Raw genomic sequence first — 27,687 nt, 5'->3', positions numbered from 1 at the left:
AGGGGTGCGATCATTACGCGAGTGCGATCATTATGCGAGTAAATACGGTATTAGGTAATTTTTGGTTTTGCGCACTCAATGTTCAGGGATGCAAATGGTGACATACAACAGAATGCAAAAATGACTCATGAATGCAAGCAGGGCGTGAGGCTTTTTAGGCAGATGCGTGCGTGTGCTATTTATAAAGCTCCCCATGGTATGCCTGAAGGCATTTTCTAACACTTTGGTAGAAAACACTGACACCCACTTATTAAGGGGAAATACTCCTCAAAACAACTTTTTTATATATTTGTACTAGAGATTTGAATATACTGTCATTCATAAAGTGTTTTACTAGATTTGAATTGTCATTTGAATTTTGTGTAGCTGCTGTTCTTTAGTTATGGTCCTACACAGTGGCAAAATATTCTTGTGGGCACTTTCCTGCGTGCAAAATTTTCAGAAATAGCTTCATGCTGTATCTTATTTAGCTAGTTATATACTGCAAAGTGATGACACCTATCGAAACGGCTTGTACAATTACTGGAACTATGCAAAAAATATTAGGCCACATTAAATAATTTTACAGATTGCAATTTCAATTAGATATCAGCATTCTGCAGATCTTGAATAGTATGTATGCCAAATTTCATTAGTATAGGACAATTATAAGTGCATAAGGTTACTGTCATGTTATTGTGAGAAAAAGTTTTTGAAGTATATTCTATTTTTTTTTCACAATAGCATGAGAAGTATGCAAGATTAGTAGGCAGGCCTGTCTGCCTGCCTACTAATCTTGCATGCTTCTAGTAACTTTACATGCTGTTTGAATAGATATTGGCACTTTGCAGTCTACAAAGAGCTGAGTTAGCTGCAGCACATTGCTTTTTGTGAAAATTTAATACACAAGAAAGTGCTTGCAAATATGGCTATGTATTTTGTTGATGTGTAGGACATAACTCGAGAAGCAGCTAAACAAAAACGAATGGAATATATGAAATCTGCACGAAGAACTCTACAATTGGCTCTCTTTTCAAACCTCTAGTACAAATAATAAAAAGTTTTCGAGTAATATTCAATCAGCAAAATGTTCCCCTTGCTATAGTGACCTACAACATAGCGACAAAAGTTTAAGGAAAGTCCTCTTGTCAAAGCGACTCTGGGCTGTCTTTCCAAGGGCTTCCATTAAAGACTGCATTTTCCTGCATTTGTCAGGAGAGCAATACAAAAATGTTTGTGAATGTGGAAATGGTATTGGCACACTAACAGAAAAAAAGACAGTTCTGTGAAATGTAGACTTGATTATAACTTTGTTCGACATTTACATTCCGACTGCATATATTTATTTCGTGTTTTGTACTGAGTGTTTCAGCGGTGACTGCCGCTAATTATTGAACATAACTGCTTCATGACAGTGCGACTAACAGAAATTTATAGCAGTGGCAGGCATTAGAATTACAGTACTCAATGACGTCTACTTTGTAAGAACTCAGACTAGCACCAGTTCTGAGATACACATACCCAAAAGGTAATGATAAAATAGATTTCTCTTTCACACAGAATTGTCCCACAAGGCTTACAGAACTCATTGTTTGTCATCTTGTACGAGCAGATTATGCGCCAGATGTAATTTGTGCTCAGTAAATACATAAATCAGTCATGCGAGGTGTCTCACTTTCAGTTGCAAGTTCGAACTTCTTTTAATCTTGCTTGTTTTTATTTTGTTTCCTTTGTGAGCATGAGTGAGTTGGTGACCTTGGCACATATTGTCAAAACTGTTTCTTCATCACTGGGAATCGCAAAATTTAATTTACACATGAAATTCCCAGTTGCGGATAAGGTAGGCTTCGAACTTAATTCCCTTATCTTTCATATGTTTATCTACCAAGTAGTTTTATCGTTCATTGAAACAAATCCATGCAATGCAGAGTGGGCACCCAAATTATAAATATCTGTTCTTGCTTTCTACCCTGCTCTGGTGTTTTCAAAACCTAGCATTGGTGCAATGGCCGGTCTGCACCTGCAGAAAAGTAGGCAAGTGGCTAAAGTTAAAGGTCAACAACATAATTAAGATACAAAGCGAAAATATAAGTTCGCAATTGTCCCTCATAACCAGAGTTTTGCTTAGAATTAAAAGAAATGGACATCCTGTTCGGGTGTGAGAGTTGCTTTGAGCACCAAGGGGACTACGTAGCACCTGTACTAGTGTACAGAAAGCAAAAAAAAAATCACTCCAGATTGGAGCGGCAGCGGAAAGTTAAGCACAGATGTTTTATTTCACGCAGCATTAATGTGGCTTATCATCTGCTCCTGTTGTATGGGAACGCATACATTGGGAAGAAAATCCATTGCGCCATTGTTACCTTAGCGGGACACCAGAGAAAGGTAGAAACAAATAAAATCGAGAACAGGTATTCACACTTGGTTGCACACAGTGTATTATCTGGAAGTGTTTCACTCTACAAAAGACTACTGTGATAGATAATCATAATGACAAAGACAAAAGAATTAAAACAGGTACGTGTCAGTCATCCATCCGTGACCTCCAGTGTTTATAGAAACACTTCTTTCTGTATATGTGCCAACCCGTAGGGAGGTTTTATGTAACTCAGTCATGCTTGCTTAGTTAAAGATTGGAATAAGGGAAATCACAAGAACATTGTATGAGTGATTTGTAAATGTGCACCTAATGTAACTTATTCATGTATGGGCTGAGGATAGATTACAGCCAGTGCATAATGTGCTCTTACAGGATGACTTGTGATGAGTAAAAGAAGCCTTCCTCACACCTTCCTCTTTGTTTCATCTGGATCTTTGTGCACTATGTGTATTGTTACAGCTGCGTGCATGTATCTGGGTATTTATGTGTTCTGCTTCCTTCCTTGTCCTCATAATTCATGCGCCATCTTTGCCGTAACAAAATACAGCTACCTGTGCTACTTAATTTGTCAATGTGTTTGCATTATGGAAAGTTTTGTATTAGCAGTTATTTCTACCTGTGACATTGTCTGTGTCAGCTATTATACTTAGTCTTGCAAAAGTATGTATCTCAACATAAATAAATGATCAGTATAAGTGTTGCTGTATTTATTTTTGTAATTTTGTCACTTATGAAGTTTTTATACACTGTTGCATGTTGTATGACAGAATAAAATTGATGCACAACTTCTTAATGTGGTGTTTTTCAGATCAATTTTCATCTCACGCTAACATGCACAAATTGTGTGGGGAAAAGTGCCAACAAGAGTACCATAAGGTAAGACAGCTGTTTTTACTGTTAGATTGGATTATCGATTGCCAACCAGTTGTTTTTAACAAGCATAGTATAATGCATAGATAATGTAATCTAAGTTGGAATGTTTTTATTGCACTTCATTATATGGGTCTCATATGCACATAAGTGCAGCCTTATTTGTTATGTGTAGCTTACATGCTTAGAATGTTAAGTCGTAAGTTTAGAACAGGGAAATAGGTTGAACTTATATATCTTTTGACATATTATAAGAGACTTGTGCGGTGGTGAATTAAACTTCTACATGAGTTACATAATATTTTGGGGTCTCATCAAGGTTCTGAGTGGCATTGCAGTGTCATGCATATGCAGGCTACATATTGGATTTTGCTTTTGCTACATTTTGCTTGGTTGGCTATTGATTCCAGTTTAATAGTAATGAGAACTGTCTTGCTTTCATGGTGATTCTGTGCTGACTGATACATTTGAATTTTCCAGAAGACAATAACAAAGATTGATGAAATATTAACTTTTTCTTGCTGGCCTGCCATGTGCTTTTTGGCACGTTTACTGTGGATTCTTTGTTATCCTATGTTGTCTTTTCACAGTAGTCTTCTTGAGAACTAGCCGTAGTCGTGTGTACTTACAGCAAGAGTTGTTGACACATTTTGAAAAGCGGCTCGACACTGCCATCCAAGAGCGAAACGACTTACATGGATCAGTTGCTTTACTTTATTTGCAAGAGACCGGCACCACGCACTAAGGGTATCTTGACACACACTGCTGGAGTCATCAGACTCATCTAGAATAGTTACCGGAATCATTCTTGCAGTGTTCATGTGACACTTTATCTTGAGTCGTCTGACTCATCTAGAATTGTTAACCGACTCCCTCAGCACTAGTCTTGTAACCCTTTTGAGAGAGTATAGGCGACTACTACAACAGAGTATGCATGACTATTGTGTGCGGAGTCACGCAAACACCTTGTATGGAGCACAGATAGTCTCGGGACTCTCTGCCAAAAGAGAGTTCGGGTGTCTCCCACAAAGTGTGTCGTATACGTGGCGAGTCCAGACTCTCCGAAAAGAGTAAGCGGTACTCTTTTTTTTCTTAGTGTGTAGGTCAGGAGGGTGGCATTGCTCAGCCTGCATAGCAGGAAAGACGCAGACCTCGGCACTAGTGTCGACGAGATAGCGGAATTAGGTAACATGGATGGTGACGTGGAGAAGGCGATTAGATCTGGAGCCGGGAATAGTGGTCAACATCAGTGTTCTGCCTGACCGTTTCTTGCGTAGGAGCGGGGCTGGTGGCACTGGTTTGCGCGAAAGCCGCAGCGATGGTGGTACGAGCAAAGCTAACGGAAGGTGGTGAACAGCGTCCAGGGCAACTAACGCTGGTGCGGCAAGGTAGTGACGAAGAACGCGGCTGGCCTGTTCGAATGGAAGCGACCTCAGCTGTCAGTCATGCTACTTGCCGTGTGAGCTCTTCTTCAGCATCGAAGAGACGCGCGAAGCTGTCGCCAGCGGCTGTGCCTTGGAACGGAAGGTCAGAAGGGCGATGAACTGTGGCCACAAATGAAAACCGACACCCACAATCTCTTCGACCGACTGAGTGAGAGATTCCAGTGTCGAGGATGAAGACGTGTTCAGTATCATGAGCACATGCTGTGGAGGGCGCTGCAGGATAAGTTCCTGTAGAAGGGAACTGTCAGTGGAAGAAGCCTGGTCTCCAGCCAAGGCTTGCAGCCAAGGTTTGCGGTCACCAAGCTCCTTCAATGTAAGAAGCCGCTGTAATCGGTGCTGCTCCGTTTCAGTAGTGCGCTTGATTAACGTTGCCTGAAGGTGGTCGTAGGGGTGGTCGGCGCACAGGGAGCGTAGAAGATTGCGAACAACCGCAGCAGTATGAGAGGGAAGCGCTCGAACGAAGTGGTCGAACATCGCCACCTGGGAACTTGGCAGTAACGAAGGGAGAATGATAAGAAAGATGACAGCTGCTAGCTTGCTATTGTGTGACGCACTGTTAATAGCCTGGGTGAACGTAAGGACGGCTGAGCTAGTAGAGTGCTCTTTGTGAAATCCATGTTGCTGTGGACAGATACTACTGTATATGTCAATGAACTTGTGAATACGTTTGGGGAGAATCTTTTTAAATGTCGCTAATAACGCTAAGTACAGCAATAGGTCTCTAACTGGGAGGGTAAGAAGACACTCCATCCTTAAATACAGGCGTAACTCGGGCTATTTCTAATGGTCACGGGCATGTGCACCCTAGCAAAGAATGGTCGAACCGACAGCACAAGATGGGCCCTGCGATAAGAATATTTTTCTTAATTAGTTTTGCAGGAATACTGTCCTAGCCTACTGCCTTGTTTGTTGGTGACTCTGAAGCACGCCACAACAATTCATTGATTTCATATTCGTACAGGGCGAAAGAAATAAGAATTGGAGGCGAGAGAACACTGTCTGCAATTGCATCAGGAAGTTTTGCAGCCAGATCGCGACCCACATTGGCGAAAAAAGCACTGAGTTTATCAACAGTGCCTTAAGTCACATTAAAGGGAAGTGTGGAATATTCGCATGACCTATGAACATCTTCCCACATATTTTTTTTCGGATTCCCGTTGGTATCTTGAATGCAGTGAGTAAAATATCACATTTTTCTGGCTCTCAATAACGACCCTGGGTAATTATGCGGGCATTGAAACTAATATTATATTATTCGTTACTTTCATTATGTATCCACTTATGATACAAATTCTCTTTTTTTAGTATATTTAGAATTTCTTTTGTCATCCAGGGACAAATTGGTTTATAACGCCGTGCAAATGCTACATGTTGGCTACTGGAATGTATAAGGTCACTAAGGGTGTCTATCACGTTAGAGAACTCTATATTTGTGCCTTAATGATAGATTAGGTCAGTACTGAGTGACAACAGCTTGCTACGGAATGATTCATAATTTATTTTGGTTATATGTCTTGGTTTGATAATGGTTACTATAAGAGGTGCGTTAACCTTAACGAAAATTTGTAAGTGGTCGGAAATAGGTGTTTGGTAGACGCCTGCGTTCACACCTTTGTCAATATATGTCAGCGCATGATCGCTTGATGTTGCCGAAAGCGAGGTTATGCGTGTCGGTGAGCAATAAAGTTGCGAAAGTGCATGATCCAAGAACGTGTGTATAATCTATGATATGCGTGGAAGCCGTATCAATGTTCATGTTTCCAATGAATATAGCTTGAGTTTCGTTGGTCTTAATAAAAGACAACATGATTATTTCCATTTTATTGACAGAAACGGCTAGGCTTGAACTTGGAGGTCAGTAGACAAGCCCCACTATTAGCCTGCATTCAAGTTTCAAACATAATGCTTCAAGTTCTGTTGAACAACAAGAAACTGATCATAAGATACGGCAGTGGTGGTTATCTGCAACAAATAGTGCCACTCCGCTACTGCGAAACTGCGAGTCCCATGGCGGCGCTATTGTCATGTAGCCAGGAATTGTTATATTTTCATGTTTTCTGAGCCACATTTCAGTGGTCGCTATGATTTCAAACGACTCACCTTTTTTGACAATAAACGAAAGTAGGGCGTTTAGGTGTTTACAGCGAAGCAGTATGCGGCTAGCTGATTCACAACCCGTAGCCGTTCGTCTGTCAGTCACTTGTACGCAGAAAACTCCTCCTGCGCAACATCATGCGTATGCGCGAGAAAATAACGAGGCAAAGGGGGGAGCCGCGTGATTAGCCAACACCACCTGCACAAGGCCTGTTTACTCCGATCCGTGACGTCACGGGACCTGGCCTGAAATTTCATTGACAAGGCAGGCGTGATGAAAGTGGTTACGTCAGTGTTGCGTACTCGGGAGCATCCCCATTAGATCCAATGGCAGCCGGACCAGCTATCATGATGTCATGGATAGGAGTGAAAATGCCTAGATAGTGCTGTATTAGCTGCGCCAGTAGTGACGTTGTTGCTCTCCGTCGCATACGAGCGCACGCACAGCAGTTGTTCTACGGCTGAGAAATAAGAACGCCACGCGTGATACGTACTCCTTATGAGCAGGCAGCTTTTGATCAGTAACGCCGCGAGAAGAACGGTGAACGAGTTTGTCTACACCGTTCCGATGCTGCCGCCCGTGTACAAGAACAGGCTCGTGCAGCCGAGCGCAAGCAGCAACTGCGTACCGAGAATCCGGCAGCCTACAAAGCCGTCGTTTAATCAAGCATCCGGATTAACCCAGTGATAAACACCGGGACCGCATGTTTAAGCTTCGCTGGTTAACCGTTTGTACGGAGTGCTTGAGAGTTTATTTTTTGTTGTTTATGGTACGAAATTTATAGTGCAGTACAGATATGTTTTTACTGGGAACCATCTTAAGGTAGAGTCGGTGTAGCTTGTTTCGCTGTGTGGCTATACGCTAAAAGTACTAGTTACTCTTTTTAGATCTGCTTCACAGGTCACATGGACTACTTTCGGTTTATCTGCTTTCCTCATCAGTATCTTGCCGTCAGTGTTTCAAGTAAACTTCGAACCTTTAGTGCGCTTGGTCACGATTGCCTTGCCCAGTAGTATATTATTTTCCAGACATAAATGTTCGCTGGCGCATATACGATCAGTTCCTTCGAATTCAAGCATTGATACGATCAGTCGCTTTTTTTCGCGCCAGCAAAAATCTATCTCGGTTAGCCCGGGAGGCAAACCGCACAACATTCGGTGGTCCTGTACACTTTGTAGATACTCGATGTGCGATTTCAACGTCAAGGCTGGACAGTTTCGTGGGCAAACATGAAGCGATTGCCTTAACAACCTTGCTAAGATCCTCGCCGTCAGCAACACGTATGTGCTTCTGTGTAATGTTGCTCTGACAATCGTACTGTTTGTGTTCAATAAGTTGTTTTTAGACTCACCAAGTTCACTGATTAGAATCGTGTTCTCTCTCTAGCATGCAAGGCCCAGTTGTTTTACATCTTCAAGTTCTTTACGGAGGGTCTTCGGTTTTGAATTCTTCGAAGTTCTCGTTATTGAAACCCATTCCAGTTATGACTAACGTAAGTTCCGCTTCTATAGCTGTGTTCAATGAGTGCAGCTTTCTTACCTCATTCTTTAGTTCATTCATCACTTCCACAAATCGGGAAGTCCTGTCGGTCAAAACAGTGACTATTTCTTTACGCTGTTTAGTGCTTTTTCCGCGAGTGTGGGCAAATTCGGTTAAGGTATCAGTGCTTTTGCTTCCCATTGAGCCATGGTGTATTGCTCACAACCTGTGTAAGCACGAACAACAGAAATACTGCAAGTTTCAGAGCAGCCCAGCATCCATGGACAGCATAACAGATAACAGATTCGGTTTCCTACTTGCGACGAGCGAAATCATCGGTTCAGTTGAGGTGGCTCCCACGGCTGCCGGCACCGCTCTGGATGCACCTTGGACGTTGCTCCATTGCTTCATATAGGGGAAGCCGGTGCCTCCAGTCGCTGGTCCTCCGCAGCAGAAAGGCATGTGTCCTCATGACAGCGCTCGATGCCCATTCACGTAGCTTCTGGCGAGTCCTTGCGCTGTCGACCGTTTTCTATCGTATGCCTGCAACGAGCGAAAACAGTGGTTTAGCTGAGGTGGCTCCCATGGCTGCCTGAACTGCTTTGAATCGACCTCGAGCCGTTACAAAGTCGTAAGATGAACTCTTCATCCTGGCACTGACGCTATCTTCCAAAGGCCTCTACGATGGCTGGTGCAAGTGGATGCATACTGAAGTCCTTGGTCAGCAGTCCTTTCTTGGGTATCATTATAATGTTTGTCTTCGTCGGTGGCGTTGGAGCTTGCGCCTGAGCACCCTCTGCACTGGCGTCTTATGGTGGCGGTTGTCTTTGCAGTCTCGCTGGCTGCTGTCGTCGACGTTTCTTCCGACCTTGTCAGCTCTACTGCGTTGCCGCGGGGGCCCGCCGGACCGTTCGAGTCGGCTTCCCGGCCGTTAGCGGCCCTGCGAGTACTGCCCTGCTTTGCTTCCTCTTCTGGCTGGCTGGCAGAGCCAGTTTCCAACTGGCTTTATCTGTTTCCTTTTCGGGCCGGCCAGTCAGTTGCGTTCGTGTTTCCATGTCGTCACCGCTCGCAGAGCTGGGATCTTTCGACAAGGTTATCTTTGTCAATCGTTCCTCCATATCTTGTGAATATTCAGTAGCAACAATCTGTCGCTGTTGCGGGGCCCGTAAGAGTGCGAAAGCAGCTTCCGAGGGGTTTTCCATGGTTATCGTGTGTCCATGCCGTAGCGTTAGACTTAGCGTCCTATAGTCGGCTGTTGCAGGCCTATGCTGGTAGGTGAGTTTAGCGAGCTGTTGCCCGCTGCGCAACTTTCGTGGCCGGTAGCGGAGGGAAAAATGGTACGATGAGTTCAAAGTTGCTCTCAATAGAGTCCTGTGCTTGAAATCTCGTTGCACCATTACAATCCGGGGGTGCCAGTGATGTTATCCGGTCCAAATGGGTCACGGTTGCGAGAACAGAGGCGAAGCATACTGCGTTTGCCCGTGCTATCAAGAAACGAGATTTCGCACTTGAAAAGTGATGTGGATGGACATCTCTACATATATCGCAGCTCTTGTTTATTGCTGAAGTTCTTTTTATATTGCAGTTTTTTATTTTCTTCTCTTTCTTATTTGTCCATAGTGTGAGCTGTTTTCTTGCTGTTACAGGGTGGGAAATAAAATCGCGTAGCAAAACAGCGGCATGCGCAAAAATAATTGGTGAATAATTATCTCTTAACATAACATTTACATACAAGGCATTCACAGGGTGTTCCACGTAACTTGAGCCAATACTTTAAAAATCAAAGATGCGCCGGAAGCGAATTAAACGGGACGCATAGTATTCGCAAAAGCCTACAGTAACTCAGGCAATTTCTTGTTTTCGCCATAACTCTCTAAGTTTAATTACCCAACTTTTTCATTATTGCCAGGGGACCCCAAGTTTAAGTAAACTGGTAGACCACTTTCAGAAACCACCGATAGAGTTGTTTCCTGTACAATGTGCCTCACGTAGTCGCTTTTTCTGGGTTGCAAAGAAAGCCCACGAAATATGAAAAAAAAAGCCACGGGACGGAGCGTTAGCGGAGTGGTATCGTGCTACTCCCAAGTGTGCGTTCAGTCAACAAGGGTGGCTTCATTGTGGCTGACAACGGTTAATGAGAAGAATCGACACATTTCGAATGTCTTACCACAAAGGTAAACGCCTTCCTTTCGTCACCTCGATGAGTGAACCGATTTTTTAACTGGGAAAATTTTCCGTTTAAATTATGTCTTCTCACGTTTTTTCAGCCTCACCTCTGCCCGTTATTTTTTCTGGTAGTTTTATTGCTCTATAGTTTTTATGCAGCGCTGTATGCATAAGCGCGTATGTGTGCATGTATTTTCTCTTCTTGTAGGTAGGCAAATGATATCTTTAGGTGCAAACTATGGGCATGCTATCTCCAATGAATGGATATAGTCCTGTTCCAAGCTCATGTTGGACTATTCTATTTACTGAGTGATATGTGTATTTGAAACCGGTGTGTGACTCAGTCAGGCATTCGTGCCTTTTCTCAGCTTCTAGGGAACCAGCGATCGAGTTTGGATGGATGGATGGAAGTTTTGAGCGTCCCCTTTGGAACGGGGCGGTGGGTTGCGCCACCAAGCTCTTGCTACTATACTGCCTAATATTCTACCTAGGTTAAACAATAAAAAAAGACAAAAAAACACTATGAACTACCACGCCCAAATTTTCTGATCCCCTATTGCGAACTGACAGTTTCGAGCTGACACGCAGCGCCCCCTTGTGGACATCGCGTCCATTGTGTGGATTTGCATTACAAAGTGAAATGGCCAGCAGCAGTACGGTGGGGGACCCGCAAAAGCCGTGAAAACAAAAAAAAAAGCGTTGAGGCCATCGTTGTATCTGCTTGGTTCATTGCTACTACTAGAAAATCCGTACCATGTAGCTCTGTCATTGTATCATGTTTCGTGAAAACTACCAGTATGAGCGACGGCAGGACGCAGGATCCATGTGGGTGTGATTGCACCCCGTTACGCCAATTTTTACAGCTTCTCCGGCAAAATGTTCCTGGGCATATTATGTTATTGAACGTTAAAATGGCAATGCTTCTAGGAGGTCCATTACAGTCTTTGACTTCGGTACCTCCTTCTGTATGTTAACAACTTCTAATCATTCTAATCACCTCAATAAAAACCGATACCGATTCTGATTCAATAGCGAAAAATACATATATACGTGTTTTTATTTCAATTATATATACAGCAAGCATTTTTTCGGTGGTACTAAGAATAACATTAGTGGCAGGAGGAGCATAAATGCTCCCTGGGTTTCCAGCAGTGCCTGGTGACAAAATGAAAAGAGAGCAAATGACAATACTAATCGTACAACCTCACAGCGAACATAAACGTTTAACACATCGTGTTTACTGCAGAAACAGGTCATCCACGCCGCACTGATATGCAACATTGATTATGCAGCTTCTATTCCAGGCGAAATGATGGCCGCAAGAGTAAAGTGACGCGTAACGTCCATGTTGTTAAAGGGCATGTCGACGGCCAAACGTTAAGCACCAGCGACAGTGTCGATACACGCCAATTTCAGCTGCAGTGCGTTGCCGCAGAACGCGCGCAGCTGAGCGGCTCGACCGTGCTCGCATTGTAGCTGGCGACCCCGCAAATATCGGCATGTGTTGGGCGTTTTCCGCAAGTGAATGCGTCCTCGATCACGGTAATCTCTTCACTGATATCAATATTCACACCGAGAGAAACGAAAAGGAAATGCCGTCAACGTCACTCAGGTTGCGCTTTCGTAGACCGTAAACACATCGTGCTTCCTGCAGCCCCGCGTTGGTTAGGGACACTAAACGCTGCGGCTCTTTTTCACTGGCGGCACTGAGAGCAGTTTTCATTAGCGCCCTCTGGGAAGCGCTTGCTTCCAATAGTCAGGGCAAATGTATGTTTTTTTAGCATGTAATGAATAAATAATGATTGTATGATGCATGCTTTCTGTCACTTTGGTGGCGTTTCGTGGAAACACCGTGGGCGCTACGTCTTTGACATTTCCGCACCGTCTTTTGCAGATGAAGAAGTTTCTGCGCAGTCAAGTACAAGGGATGCTGGACTCCTTCACGTTCTCTTACTCCTTGTCCCAGAGCGTGACCGAAGAAAACAGGGTTCATGTCTACCGCAAGGTGAGTGGCATGGCTTGGTCTGCAGATATCCCCCTTCGGCTGGTGGTGAAGCTTGTCGAACTTGACAGCTATAGCTCTGTTCCAATACTAACCGTAGAAGGCTGGATAGATAGCTAAGCAGACAGCGGCTCTCTTAAGTGTCGTTCCAATTCTGGCAAAGCTGGATAAGGAGACAACTTCGCAAAGAGCGCCTCGAAGTGAAAAACAGGACAGGATACCTCGTTGTCGACATGAAATGGCATCTGAGCTGAATGCTTGGTAAATTAACGGGAAGGTCGCTTGTGCACAAGGAAACATAACTTGGCATTCGGATCTGATTACTGTAAACTATGTTGTTTCTTTTTCTTTCATGGTTGGCAGATGCAAAGTGTTCAACTGCAGCTCTAATATGTGCTTTTCTTAGCTGGCTTTTGTTCAGGCCAAGTTGTGTTAAGTTGCAGAGATGTTTTCCCCGTTTGTGCTACTACTCAGGCTTAAAACTGTCTTCTTTGCACTCAACGTAGGCTGTCTTCAACGCTCTGCAGAATTGGAACACAACTATGTCGCACGATAACAACTAAGCTACGACTTCCGGACTACCATTCGAGCATGACGAGCTTCGCCGTTGCCGGTCTAATGATTCCTATGGGAACCTTAGCGCACCATAACGTAAAACTGTTCCAACATGTTTTTATATTGTGTCTGCAAAAAGCCCTCCACGATCCGCCAAACAATTTTCGGGCTACCTTCACTTGACTGTCTGTGACGCGATGTCGCGAAACCACGGGAACTCGCCATCCTCTATGACGTGTACACACTGACTATGCACGATTATATCAAGCGAAAGAAAACTAATCATTTTCAGTTCTACACCCCTTTCGCGGTTTGCGATCTGTTATTCAGGAAAAATTTTTCGGTGTGCGCTCACTTTTCCTGTCTGTTATGCGACGTCACAAAACCGCAAAAATTCGCTTCGTCAGAGTGACTACGCTTTAAAAAAGCATTGATGTGCCGCACACAACTGAACGTTTTTTTTTTTGGAATAGCGGAACGTTGTCCCGTCCCGAAAGGGTCGCTGCCTGCCGATCACTCTCGCACTATCGGCTATTCGGTGCTGGCGGACAGAACTGATTTATCTTTATACAATAGAAAAATCTACCTTGCAGTATAGGGTTCTCAATCCAATGCGGCACGTATACGACATCGCTCTGCGAGCAAATGTTCGCCGAGGATCCGTTTTAGCAGCATTTTCAACCTTCAATTGCACATCGCCACAATTTTCGGCTAGCCACCGCAAGATAAGCAAGGAGAAGCGCGCGTATCGCAGACGCCGGCACCACCCTCTTGATCTGGTATCTAGCTTCACTGAGCTAGCTCGAACCCATTGAAGCCGTACCCACTACTGCGTGTTCTACGCCTCTTGTCAGCGAACTATGTAATAACCTGTCACGGTAAGCAATGCTAGTAGCTTTGAAAAGAAATAAAACTGACCTCCTTCAAACGGGTAGAGATTTTGACTGGGCTTTTTAAACTACGCTGCGGATCACCGCCCGAGCCTTGTATCGGTAGTTACGCAAATTTGAGGTCAGGAAATTGCAATGGGAAAAGGCCAGAGTTGTTTTACTTTATAGGGCCGCTCATGTTTCACATCAAGTATAGACACAGCAAAGAATAGAATCTAATGATAACCTGAGAAATATAAGTGCTATTAACCAAGTTACCCAATTTGTGTATTAATGCTGCACTGATTGGTGTTCTCTCAAGTTCAGAAAGAAGTTCACATGTTCCCTTATGCTTAGGGTAGGCCTCAGAAATGTGCTTGACGGCTGGAATCAACCTTAATGCCAAAGGCCACGGATATGCTACATTAGGGGTATGAAGACAGCCTTCGAGTAATTTGTGACCATAACCTGAAAACTGAGCTGGCAGTTTGAAATGTTGAGATAACACAAGCTTCCCTAAAGTATGCAGGGATTGAGATTACTAGATGTGATTTTCATTAGAAAAACTGCACCGGGAGTCGTTGTTTGTTTGTTTCTCATTTAAATGAGAATAAACGTACCATCATTTTTAGCAACTAAACAAAAATTTCGGCCAGAATGTGTAAAAACGCCAATGAAAAACGGTAAATCAAGGTGAGTAGATTGCTCTTGCGATACCAGTCAGGCACATCTATGCCAAAAACATGTTGAAGAAAATGCTTGGTAAGGTAGAAGCGACGCTCAAAAAATATAATAAATATACGCATATCGAATGCACGTGCTAGAATATATATGAAGCGATGGTTTAGCGACGCAGTTACTTTGATGGTTTACAACTGATGATGAGCCTTAATTTTTTTTTTCACTTTGTAAAATGTCACGCAATCTTTATGTATATGCCTGAAAAAAGAACGATTAATAGCGCAAAGAACAGGACGTGCCGACTGAGACGGACGAAGCGCTGACCAACAACAAATATCTTACTGCGCACACAGTACTATGTGCATGAGCTTGAATAGTCAGGAGGGAGAAGAGAACATACCAAAGTAGGAATACAACGCCAGCAAGACAGTCATGATGCTGACTAAACACAAAGCAAATGGTCGCCATCATCCCCATGCAATATACCGGAGCTCCTTGTTGAGAAGCAATATCGAAGGCACAGTCACTCGCAAATCGATTTTTTTTTGTTGGTGCAAAAGGCCTCCTATATGTCACGTGCATGCCGGTCACCATAGCACCTTAGTACTTTTCCTTGATAAAACAATTCACGACAGCCCTAGCGGAAGCAATGCGCAGCTAGATGGCTGCGAGCACATACCTTCATTAAATTGGAATGTTCTTTGAGGTGGTCATTTATGGTCATTTACACAGCGTCCAGCTTTGCTGAAGTAGCCCCTACCACAGGACAGAGGAGCCTTAAATACTGCGCTGTGGGAGCAATCAACTATCTCTTTTGTGTGTTTCATATCACACGTGAGAAGCCCCTTGACTTCGGCATTCTTTCTGGCGCATACTGGCTAGCTTTTTTTTTTTGCTAAAAAGGCAACTCTGATGCCTGCCTTTCATGCAGTCTTTATTATTATGTTTAGCGCAATAAGACACTCGGTACAAATAAAGAATGAACGCGGTTCTTGAATGCAAACTCTTCTCTTTTCAGTTGTTTCATTTGTCACGTTTTGGCTGTTGTAAGGCTGCAGAAATATATTCGGCAATGCTAGACAGTAAACTGTCCGGGTAGCCTGCCATTCGTAGTACGAGTACCTGCGAGTCAAAACTCGTGTGCATTGAGTGCAGGTACGACCACAACTGTAGCCCCTAAACAAGATTTGGTGATCACTCGCTTCACCAGCCTCGAATACGCCGAGCAGCACAGTAGGGGGCTATTATAAGAGCGGGCGGTACATTACCTTCACAAATGAAATGTTCAGATCAAAACAGTTCAAGATCAAGAAACCTATGTTTGTTATAAACTTAGGTTTGTGACAAACTGAGAACTCACCTATGGGGCACAAACCTGGAGGCTTACGAAAAGGGTTCTCCTTAAATTGAGGACGACGCAATGAGCTATGGAAAGAGGAATGATGGCTGTAACGTTAAGGGATAAGAAAAGAGCAGATTGGGTGAGGGAACAAACGCGAGTTAATGACATCTTAGTTAAAATCAAGAAAAATAAGTGGGCATGGGCAGGACATGTATAGAGGAGGGAAGATAACCGATGGTCATTGAGGGTTGCGGACTGGATTTCAAGGGAAAGGAAGCGTAGCATGGGGCGGCAGAAACTTAGGTGGGCGGTTGAGATTAAGAAGTTTCCAGGGACGACATGGCCACAATTATTACATGACCGGGGTTCTTGGAAAAGTATGGGAGAGGCCTTTGCCCTGCAGTGGGCGTGACCAGGCGGATGATGATGATGAGAACAGCAAAGGGTGACACGGATGGCGTTCGGCCCTTTCTCGCTGCTAGCGCTTGTTGTCTAATTGGTCTTCCCCTTTCTTTGCCCGCGGCTCTCGCTTTCCGACTCTTCCATGTCGATACTTAGGTGCACTGGCCCCATCTCTTCTTGTTTCAGTTCTACAGTTGTCAGAACATGTCGAAGCCGTCGGACACTGCGGCGACTGCCACTTAAAGGAAGCGTGCAGTCAGGGTTGCCGTTCGTTCTCCTTCCAGTAGCACAACGGAAGAGAGAGTTCAGTGCCCGGCGACAAACTTTGGGCTTGATCGGTTGACGGAGAGCTCGAGGTGGGTCATTCACCTAAGCGAGCACTCAGGAAGCACAATTGGCGCCTGCTGTCAGTCAATACTGAGCGCAGTATATTATCGGCCTTAGACAATATGGAGAAAATCACCGATGGCAAGGTAAATGCTAAGCAGCTCTAGACCTAAATTGTTGTAGGGGGCTTGGTTCGGAGTGATTGTCTGCGATAAGAATGCTAGTGGCTGACAATAATCAGCGAGATATTGCTGGAGAACTGCTCCCACAGGCGATGCTTGACGTTGGTGCTAGGCAATCCAACATACACGCTCGAACTGCGAACGTACCGCTGAGATGTTCCGGAGAAGCGGCGTGGCCGGAATTATGCGAGTCATTAAGCGACGATCTAGAGGTGTACGTCGTGACAAACGGGATTTTTGAGCTAAGTGATGCGGGGAGATCAGGGAAACCTCACAGCAAGGCTGCAAATAGCAATTTCGGAAGCCGTGGCGCAGGAGCGTGCTACATCTATGGTTTGCGATGCAGCAATTCTTTGGACGGAGAGAAGAGCTATTGCATCGAGCAGACGCCAGTCGTTTGGTATCGACAAGGAAGCTTCAGTAAGCAAGAAAATTGGCACAGATTACGGCGGGACCGGTTTCGGCAACTATGGATAGTAACCGGAAGGTTCTCTGGACGCCAAAGTTTTGCGTGAGAGACCTCTGTTGAAAGACACGGATGCGGGTTCCATTCACAGCTTGCAAGTGCCGGACGGAAGCACTTGCACAATCCGCACGTGTAGCAGGTAGGATGCTGATCTTGGCACCTGTGTCGGTCAGAAAATGTGAGCCAGTGGCCTTGTCAGTGACGTAGAAGAGCTGACCTGCAGCGGGGCCGCGACCACTCATTGCCGTTAGCAGTCAGCCGGTCTGTTTCTCAACCAGGCGCAAGGCAGAAGGCAGCGATGTGCCCGGACACCGAAGCGATGCTGGTGCAAGCAGATGGTGGACTGATCTCCGTCTCGGTGGCACCAGAGTGCTGTGGTGGTGCTCACGCTGGCGGGATGTGTTGCGGCGGTGTGAAAAAGTAGATTGATGCTGACGTAGTCTTGGAAAAGCGTATCAACGAGTGCCGCCAGCAGCCGCTCGTTCAGTCGATCACTGTGTTCAGCGACGCCAGAATGCTGTCGACGCTCTTTCGGGGTGGGAGGGTGGGGAGGACGCGCAGCGGGTGACTCCTGCCAGCGGTACCACAGTGCAAATTTTCCATCACCTTGAGCGTCAATCAGGCACGTACCCAGGATTTTTTTTCGGGGGGGGGGGGGGGGGGCCCACCACCTCCATCATCATCATCATCATCATCAGCATCATCATCATCATGTTTTATGTCCACTGCAGGACGAAGGCCTCTCCCTGCGATCTCCATTTACCCCTCTCCTGCGCCAACCGATTCCAACTAGCGCCCGCGAATTTCCTAATTTTATCGCTCCACTTAGTGTTTTGTCGTCCTCGATTGCGTTTTCCTTCTCTTGGTACCCATTCTGTAACCCTAATGATCCAACGGTTATCTATAACCAGCGCATTACATGACCGGCCCAGCTACATTTTTTCCTCTTGATGTCAATTAGAATATCGTCTATACCCGTTCGCTCTCTGATCCCAACCGCTCTCTTTCTCTCTCTTAACGTTATGCCTAGCAATCTTCGTTCGATCGCTCTTTGCGCGGTCCTTAATTCTTTCTCAAGTCTCTGCCCCATATGTCAGCACAGGCAAAATGCACTGATTGCATACCTTACTTTTCAATAATAATGGTAAGCTTCCAGTGAGGAGCTGGCAATGTCTGTCGTATGCGATCCAACCTATTTTTATTCTTCTGTGAATTTCCTTCTCATGATCAGGGTTCCCTGTGATTAATTGACCTAGGTAAACGTACTCCTTCACAGTCTCTAGTGGCCGACTGGCGATCCTGATCTCTTGTTCCTTTGCCCGGCTATTTATCATTATCGTCAGCTTCTGCATATTAATATTCAACCCCACTCTTACACTCTCTCTGTTGAGGTCTCCAATCATTTGTTGTAACTCGTCTGCATTGTTGTTGAATAGAACAATGTCATCGGCAAACCGAAGGTTGCTGAGATATTTGCCGTCGATCTTTACTCCTAAGCCTTCCCAGTTTAATAGCTTGAATTCTTCTAAGCACACAGTGAATAGCTTTGGAGAAATTGTGTCTCCCTGCATGTCTGACCCATTTCCCTATAGGTATCTCCCTGCTTTTCTTGTGTAGAATTAAGGTAGCTGTAGAACCTCTATATATATTCTTACGCGAAGGACGAGCCACTAAGACGAGAAACTATTTACAGATTATATTTACAACGGTTGCAGTGCTGACCGGTTAGATTCACAGCGCGAGCCCAGTTCGTTCTTCCTCCTCTTTTCTGGAGTGATGGCGCCCTCGCACCTCGTTCAAACAACCAAATACCACACGCATGTAGCAATATTTTTCAAGCTTTTTACGTAAGCGTTCTGTAGTCCTTGATTACGTAGTGCCTCTAGACTGCTGGTATCTCTACTGAATCAAATGCATTTTCGTAATCTATATAAGCCACATAGAGAGGCTTATTGTACTCTGCAGATTTCGCGATAACCTGATTGATGACATGGATGTGATCCATTGTAAGGTATCTCTTCTTGAAGCCAGCTTGTTCCTTGGTTGACAAAATCCAGTGTTGCCCTTATTCTATTGCAGATTATTTTGGTAAATATCTTATATAATACTTGGAGCAAGCTAATGGTCCTATAATTTTTCAATTTTTAACGTCTACTTTTTTGTATATTAGTATAATGTCTGCATTCTTCCAGTTTTCTGGGGCCCTTGCAGTCGATATACGCTTCGTATAAAGAGCCGCCGGTTTTCCAAGCATTGTCTCTCCTCCATCTTTGAATAAATAAACTGTTATTCCACCTTCTCCTCCCGCTCTTCCTCATTTCATGTCTTGCAGCGCCCTTCTGACCTCATCGCTAGTTATAGGAGAGTTTCTGTATCCTGTTCATTACTGTTTCTAAGTGAGGTATCGTGACTCCTCTGGGTACAGTATACAGGTCAGCTTAGAATTTTTCCGCTGCTTTTACTGGATCTTCGAGATTGCTTATGATATTATCCCTCTTATCTTTTAGCGCATACATCATGGTTTGTCCTATGCCAGGTTTCTCTTTTACTGATTTCAGGCTGCGTTCATTTTTTTACGGCTTCTTCAATCTTTCACATGTTATAGTTTCGAATATCAGTTATTTTCGCCTTGTGGATCAGTTTTGACAGTTCCGCGAATTGCGTAACGCTGTGCGGCCGCCAGTCCCATACAACCGCGTAGAGCGCAGGACTCTGCGATTCTAGACGTACTGCGCTCACCGAGAAAGGTTAGAAAAACACCCACATAAGCACAGCAGAGAAGTGGCTACGTGAAGCGGTTCGACTGATAACTGTAGAAGCACCATTCAAAGCAAGTAATTATTCTCCACTTCCGGCGGCGTTTTCTCTACTTCCTTTTTAAATAAAAAGATGTTGATCCATAAATATTCACATTAACAACGGTTAACATTTTTATTATTCGCTTTTCCTTGCAGTTTGGTTGTTGCGTTGGCTCTCTCCCTTAGTAGATCGCTTAATTTCTCAACTCCTTGCGATTTCTGTTTCCAGTTTCCAATTTTGCACGAAAAGCGCTATACAATTAAGGAAAAACAGACGAGGTAACGGGCGACAGTCATCTTGCTTATGGGTTTAAGGGTTATTGCAGGGTTTCATGATGGACGCTCTTTCACATCATTTTATTTCCCGCCTTATCTAACCCATATCATGTGTATATGGTTCCGGGCATCTGCCAGCGTCGCGGCGAGCCGTAACTCGAGGAAATAATCAAGCAAAGGGAAAAGTTAAACGCAATTAGCGTTTTCTCCGGCCGCAACTCGTTCCATGAGAGTACAGACCAGCTGAGTAACAGCCGCATCCCTCTCCTGGTCCCAGGATCAGCCTAAACAATGAAGGTTGAACTAACAAAAGCAACAGCTAATCGCGTGACGGTTGAATAGATGGTGACAACTGAACGCATCTCGAGTTAATCGCGCGGGTGCGGAATCTATGAGAAAAGTGTCCTTCACATTACAGAGAGGCCGATAACTACCACCATCCAAAAGGAGTGAAAAAGGCAGCATAACGCTGACCGATGAACAGCTGCCAAGTCTCAACATTAATCTGGCGGCGCTTTAGGAATGTGTGAGTGGTGACGTGGGTTGGGGAGGGGGGGTATGCCACTTGATTTCGGGGGGGGCCCAGGCCCCCCCGGCCCCCCCCCCCCCCCCCTGGGTACGTGCCTGGCGTCAATCTCGTCAGGGTCAGGGTAAAAGCAACGGTCAGGGTAACAGCAACATTGTAGATTCTGTGAGCCTGGAAAAACCAGTATCTAAGCGCAGCGAATAGCTTGCGTGCTGATTGCCCAGCTCCTCGACTGCAAACGGCTGCCGAATCTGTTAACAATTATGCGTGGCGATGTTTTGCAGAATAGCCGCCTTCATTTTTACGTAAGACGATGCCTGAATGTTGTTCGCGAACAAGATGAAAAGGTCAACAATGTTGTCGATGAGGGTAACCGGAAGCGCTTTGACTGCAAGGGTTATCCGCAAGGGTTTGAAGTGGGCCTCGACTTTCAGGAGCAGTGACCACGTCTCGGGGCTACGTTTTCAGAACTCTGGCGAGCGGGCGGTATTAAAAGGAACTGCAGAGATGGAAACGACCGCAGCGGTTTCCGAGGTATGGGGTGCTCGGCATTCGCTTTCAGTGTGAGGCATGTCTTCACCTCATTATTCGAATGCGTGTTATTACCTAGCACAAGCTGAGGATGGATTGAGATGCCCAGATGTAAAATATGGCTGTGGCTTAGCTAAGGTTAAGCCCAGGATGCGAAGCATACTAGCCTTTATTTTAACGCGACAGCGTTAAGGAGCTCGTGTCGCAGAAAAGCCGGTGTCGTCGGCGTCGGCTGAGGCGTGCGGCGCTTGCTCAGGCGCACATTTCGTTGTCGCGCCGAACGCTGCCTTGCTCGACGCTCACCGCGTCCGATGCGGGGCGCGTAGTCGCTGCGCCGTAGCAAAGCGACCTAGAAACAGTCTTTGTAGCACGCCGCAACCTTCGCTTCGCATTCCAACGAGCAGCTCTGTCTCCAGGAGGCATCTCACCTCGTGAGTGTCTAGCAGAGGCAAGCGCAGCTGCTATTATACCACCGCGACGCCGCGAGCGACGGCGTGAGTTGGAGCCCCGTTTCTCCTCTGTCGTGACGTCACGGTGTCACGTGGTCAGCCTTGAAGGCGACGCCGCGAGCGACGGCGCTACTTGGAGCCCCGCTTCTCCTCTGTTCTGACGTCACGGTGTCACGTGGTATTGAAGGCGACACCGCCGCGCCTGAGGAGCTGGGTTGAGCTCTAGTAATATGCTTCGCATAAAACGCAGGCAGCCTGTTGATATGGGTCGTCTATCACATTTTGCAAGCAGTGATCAACAGCGGCAGCGTTCTTGCGCTGCAGCTCCTGCTCAGTAACCTGTAGGCGTACTTTATTTCGTGAGCCCGTGCTAGGCGCGCGAGCTCGAGTGCTCCAGGCACCCGTGGCTCGGCCAGGATGCTCTCGGCTCAGCGATCATGCCGTGTCGCTGACGCTCCAAAAACCTCCCGAAAACGCCTCACAGCGGGTTCGGAGGGACACCATTTGTACTCTGTGGGTTTTTTCGGCGTATCCACTTCGGACTACTTCTAAGGATTGCATGGATCTCAATATATGAGCTGTGAAACTGCATTACAAGAAGGCACAATTACCCTTCTTACTTTTTTTACAAACCGCTGTTTTATGCATTCGAGCCGCAACTGCAATGCCCAAGTATTTCGTTACGTGTTTGGGAAATAAATATCAAAGACTGGTGTCATCTTGAAAATTTCTTCCCAATGAACACGCCCTGAGAACTCACAGGCTACAATTTGTAAATTGAAATATGTGCCGTAAGTTAATCAATGAAAAAATCCATTTGTGGATATTTGTTGTGTAGTCAGTTATGCATCTAGTTTTCTTTTGCGACTAAGGTCCGCCTTTTTAAGTAAATTAGTTCAACAACTAGTATTATCCTGTCACAAGCTGTGTTCAAACAATTTGTATGACCCAAAAGAACACAAGAAAAAAAAGAGCCGGTTTAATCCAATTTCTTATATATATGCTGTACTGAAGCTATTCGGTGAGACGTCAGTAGCAGGCATGATCAGCAATGTCACAGAACGTTCGCAAAGAAAGAACAGCTCACGAACTCTTAGAAAGCGCGTGCGTATCAATGAAAACTCAATGTGCACCATCTCGCCTCTCTTGTAGATGTTGCAAAACACACCACGAGGAAAAGTTTCTGGCTCGTTGTTGATGCTTTCGTGACGCCAAATTCAATGCGCCTGTTTCTCATGCAGGTTTCGCGTCTGATGGTGTCGCCAGGGTTCCTGAACGACAGCGAGGGCAAGTTAACAGACACTGCTATAAAAGAATTGGCACTAGTAAGTACGTTTTTGACACCAATAGCTACAGACTTCATTGCATTCCCAGCCGTCGGTATAAAGGCGAGCGGCCGATGGCTTCCGGCGATGGCGTAGCACTGCTAAGAACGAGAGCGTGGTTTCGAATCCCAGCAGTGGCGGCCAGACTTCAAAGGGGACAAAATTCGTTAACGTTCTTGTACTTTGAATTCGATACGCATTAAAGCAGCTTAGGTGGCCAAAATTATTCGAGGTGCCCCACCCCTACCGCTTACGGCATGCCTCGTTATCATATCGTTGTTTTGGCAGCTGAAATCCCGAATTTCCTGTTTCAAACTCAGCGTTTCATTTGAAATCCGTTATGGCGCTGACAGCATATTGGCATGCCTCCGTTTTTTGCAGTTTTGCTGGTTTTCATCGGCGTGTAACTGCTATTATTATGAACCACTTTATTCCAGCCGAGCTCGTTCTGCCACCACGAGGATGAAGCAGTGCAGCTGATGATGACTTTTGCAAGTGAAAATCCACAACGGACGATGATTAGTAGAGATGCTGGTGATGAAAGTCAGGCATGTGTTGCGCTCACACTAATTTTCTCTCGGTGTGGAAGCGGCCGCCTGGCCACGCGGGAGGGTTATGAAATCCATCGAGTATCCGGGGAGACGGCAACTGTGGTCGGACGTTGTTCTAAGTGGCGAGACCCGGTACTTAACAGGACATGTCTGATCAATCACCGTGTAAGATCCAGAAAATCAAGTGAAGAATTTTTTGCATGAGCCGGGAACGCGCACAGAAGTCCAACGAACTTTATCGCCTGGAGAAAAAGTCCCAGCACGGTGAGTCGAGTTGTAACAAGGCTTGCTAGCGTCCTGGGACATGCCGGTGTTAAGGAGAAAGGAATTGGGAGAAAAGAGCTGCTGCGGGTGTAGGAGCCGAAAGGAGTGATAGATCCAGAGCGAAACTGTGTGGACTACCATAGACGAGGAAAAATGGAGAAAAGCCTGTGGTAGGTTGCGCGGCCGTGTTATAAGCGAACATCACGAACTGCAGGATTGCGGTTAATGTGGCCGGGGCAGATGCACATTGCAATTACGTCTGCGAAGGTACGATGGAAATGCTCTGTCAAGCCCTTAGTCTCCGGATACACATCCGGAGACTAAGGAAGTCGTCTTGTGAATGGTGTTTGAGGAGCGCAGAACTTCGGCAAGGGTACAAGAGAGGAAGACTTTGCCGCGGTAACTAAAGAGAACGCGCGGAGCCCTATAGCGTAAAACAAGGTTGCGTCGAAAGAAATCGGGCACTTCAGCGGCAGCGCCGATTTTAAAGAGGCTGTCTACGCGTACTGTCTTCGATGGTCAACGGCCGTTACAATCCAGTGGTTGTCATTCGAGGTTGTGGGAAGACAAGTCTTTCACAACGACTTCTAAAGGCAATGCGGGACAAAGAATTGGTTCCAAAAATACAGAAGGAGCTGTCGTCGGTCGTTCGCGGCTTTCAAAATGAGCGCGGGATACGGCGTACTTCGCAACGACTGAAGCGAGGCCTGGCCAGGAGCAGGAACTGCGGATTCTGTCGTAAATCTTGTGGTAAGCTAGACGACCGACCGTCGGATGATCGTGAAAGGGTTCAACCACCTGACGTTGCAGAGAAGGTGGTATGATCGTAACCCAATTGTTGCCATAGCTGTGATAAATGTAGTTATGTAAAGCCCTACTGTGCAGCTGGAATTTAAGTTGTCGCATAAGTCGGGCGTTCGCAGGTGAAGGAAAACCTTGCATGCGTTAGGGAATAGCTGGGGAGTATGGGTTGACACGTTGGTGGGACAGTAAGGCAGATGGACTGTCAAGCTCAGCCAATGGTGCGTGGCGATGAGTAAAGTCGATGTGTACGCTAGTACGAAGAGTCGATGATGAATCATGTTTCGGCAGAGTCTAGCGTGACAGAGTATCGGCATCTCGATGCTTTCTTTCAGCCGTGTAGATGACATCGAAATCGTTTTTCTGTAAGCGAAGCTCCTAGTGACCAAGGCGAGCTGTTATGTTCTTATGCGCTGAAAGCCAGCACACAGTGCGCTATAGTCTGCAACGAGTCTAAAATGGTGGCCGTGAATGTATGGGCGAAATGTTTTTACTGCCTAACCAACAGCAAGGTACTCCTGCTTGGTTAAGGTGCTTTTCTTCTGTGAAGCGGTTAGAGTACGACTAGTGTAACTAATTACTCGTTCGTGGAAGGTGCTGCCACGTCGCAGTTGAATGACACCGAGACCGACTGCCAGCGTCATTGTGAAAGATGGTGGGTGCGCTCGGTTCGAAGTGGCACAGCACCGGGTTTGACTTCAGGACATGTTTAAAAGCCAGAAAAGCCAGTTCACATGCGTCGGGCCTAACGAAGGGCACGTTCATTGCGAGGCGTTGATGGAGTGGGGACGAAAGCGCAGCAAAGTTGCCTATGAAGCGCCGGAAGTGAGAAGCAAGTCAGAGAAAACTACGTCGGTCTTTTTGACGCAGCGCATGGCGTAATTCTAGGACCGTAGAAAGCTTCCCAGGGTTCGGTCGAATACATTCTGTGCTAACTAACTGCTCCAGAACTTTGATGATCTTGCTGGCAAAACTGCATTTGTAGTGAGCTATAGACCAGCGTTTTCAATACAGACAAGGACTTCATCAAGACGTTGAAAATGCTGTGAGAACGCTATTGAAAAGACTGCATGTCGCAAAGATAATGCAGAGAGCTTTTCCATCTCAAGCCAGGCAGGCCATTATCGATCGTGCTTTCGAAGGTGGCGGGTGCATTGGAGAGTCCAAAAGGCCGCATATTAATCTAGTACAGCCCATCTGGGGGGGGGGGGGGGGGGGCAACGGCGCGCCTTTTCTTTGTCGGATTCGGACATCGGTATTTGCCAGTAACCTGATCTAAGGTGAAGGCTAGAAAGATATTCGGCCCCATATGGGGAATCTAGTGCGTCGTTGATCCCTGGCAAGAGGCAAACATCTTTGCGCATGATTTTGTTCAGTGCACGGTAATGGACGCAAAAGCACACTGAACAGTGTTTGTTCTGCGCTATATAGAACTGTGGATCACTATGGACTCGAGGAAGGGCGTATGATATTTCATTGAAGCACGTCTCACACGTTTCTCTCGATGATTTTGCGCTCTATAAGAGACACGCGATATGGGCGCCAGTGAACAATGTGAGAACCCTCAGTCTGTATGCACTTAGTAGCAGTGGTAGTCGTACTGAGGACTGGCGAATTGATGGCGAACAAGAACCGTGTTTGTTCAGTGGGTTGACGAGATTTTTACCCTGGGCAGGTATCAGGCCGGGGCTTATGGTTGGTGACAATGGTGTGCAAAAGGCATTACTTGGCAACGATCTTGTCTCTGGTGGCACTGTCGAAAGGGCGGCATTTGCAACGGGGAAAATGTCAACGACGCAAGTGACAGTTGATCCACGGGGCAATAGTTGGGGTTCGAGAGTTTGATTTAAAACCGTGAAGGTTTGCCGTACATGTACGGCGGCGCTTTTCTATCCCGCAAGGTCTTAGCTGTATGGGTACGGTTTCGACCCTCCGTTTGAAATTTAGCGCCATAATGACGATGCGTGCTCACTGGGAGGTGCGGTCACGTCGTAGGACTTAAAAGAAGCGTTTGAAATGTGTGCTATCATCTTGGGGCGATAACGAGAACTGATTTCTAGCTTCAGTGCGTCGTTCAGACTGCGGCAACAATCCTTTTGCGGTTTCGGTTTCACCGCGTGACCGCAAAGGAGGCGCGCGAAACGTCATTGTTCTCTTTGTCGGCACTCTCTTGCAGAGGTGGTAGCAGTTGATTTCTCGCTTGATTAGCGATGTTCTTAGCTTGTATATAACCACCGCTCGCGAGGTATTCTCGCTCGCAGCGGCAACGCAATTTCGCGGAGGCTCGCGAAAAGTGATTTTTCTCTTTGTCGGCACGCCATCTCATGGGCGGCGAGAGTTCATTTCTATCTTGATTGGCACTGTTCTTAGCTTGTTTATCACCGCCGCTCACGAGGTATTCTCGCTCTCTGCGGCAACGCGCTTACGCGAGAGGGTGCCTCAGACCTCTGCCCAAGGCAGCCGCACGAAGAGAAGATGTCACGTGTGCGCCAACACAACTCGTCGCGCCAACATACACGCGTTTTTGGTTTTGCAGAAAGCGATAAGGCGTTGTGCGGAGACCCGTGTTTCGAGGAGTACCACACTCTGAAATGTTATTGAACATTTTGCAGTTCTGAGTGATGCGGACACCAAAATACTGTTCCTATTTTTTTTACTATTTATTCCCGACTTTACACATCTTGTACATTCAAGATCCGTGATATAGTAATTTGACCACCTGGGAAAGTTCTTTTCAAAATAATTCGACCCTCAAAGAGTTTTAAGGCTGTAAGCAATGCAGACCCCTTATAGAAGCGAACAAGGCCAGGGGCAATCAGAATCCTTCGAAGTAGGGCATGGTAATAGCGTATAATGAGCACGTCGCCATCCATAATGTTGGAGTTTACACTGATAATCTCTTCTCTAGATGACTAAAGATCGTAAG

At 45.9% G+C, this 27,687-nt stretch overlaps 1 protein-coding gene across 2 annotated transcripts in view; it reads left to right on the top strand.

Annotated features, from left to right (window-relative positions):
- The window catches only part of LOC135911176 (uncharacterized), a 330,618-nt gene that overhangs the window by 213,512 nt on the left and 89,419 nt on the right, over positions 1-27,687 (top strand). For both annotated transcript variants that reach the window (XM_065443366.2, XM_065443367.2), the window contains exons 12-13: positions 12,309-12,419; positions 23,062-23,145. In XM_065443366.2, the coding sequence (XP_065299438.2) occupies positions 12,309-12,419; positions 23,062-23,145 (195 nt within the window). The remainder of the gene's footprint in view (positions 1-12,308; positions 12,420-23,061; positions 23,146-27,687) is intronic.

The sequence above is a fragment of the Dermacentor albipictus genome, chromosome 5 (assembly GCF_038994185.2).
Source record: "Dermacentor albipictus isolate Rhodes 1998 colony chromosome 5, USDA_Dalb.pri_finalv2, whole genome shotgun sequence".
In the NCBI taxonomy this organism is placed as follows: Eukaryota; Metazoa; Arthropoda; class Arachnida; order Ixodida; family Ixodidae; genus Dermacentor; species Dermacentor albipictus.
The sequence above is the reverse complement of the archived record's forward strand: the minus strand, read 5'-3'. Positions and strand labels throughout refer to the sequence as shown.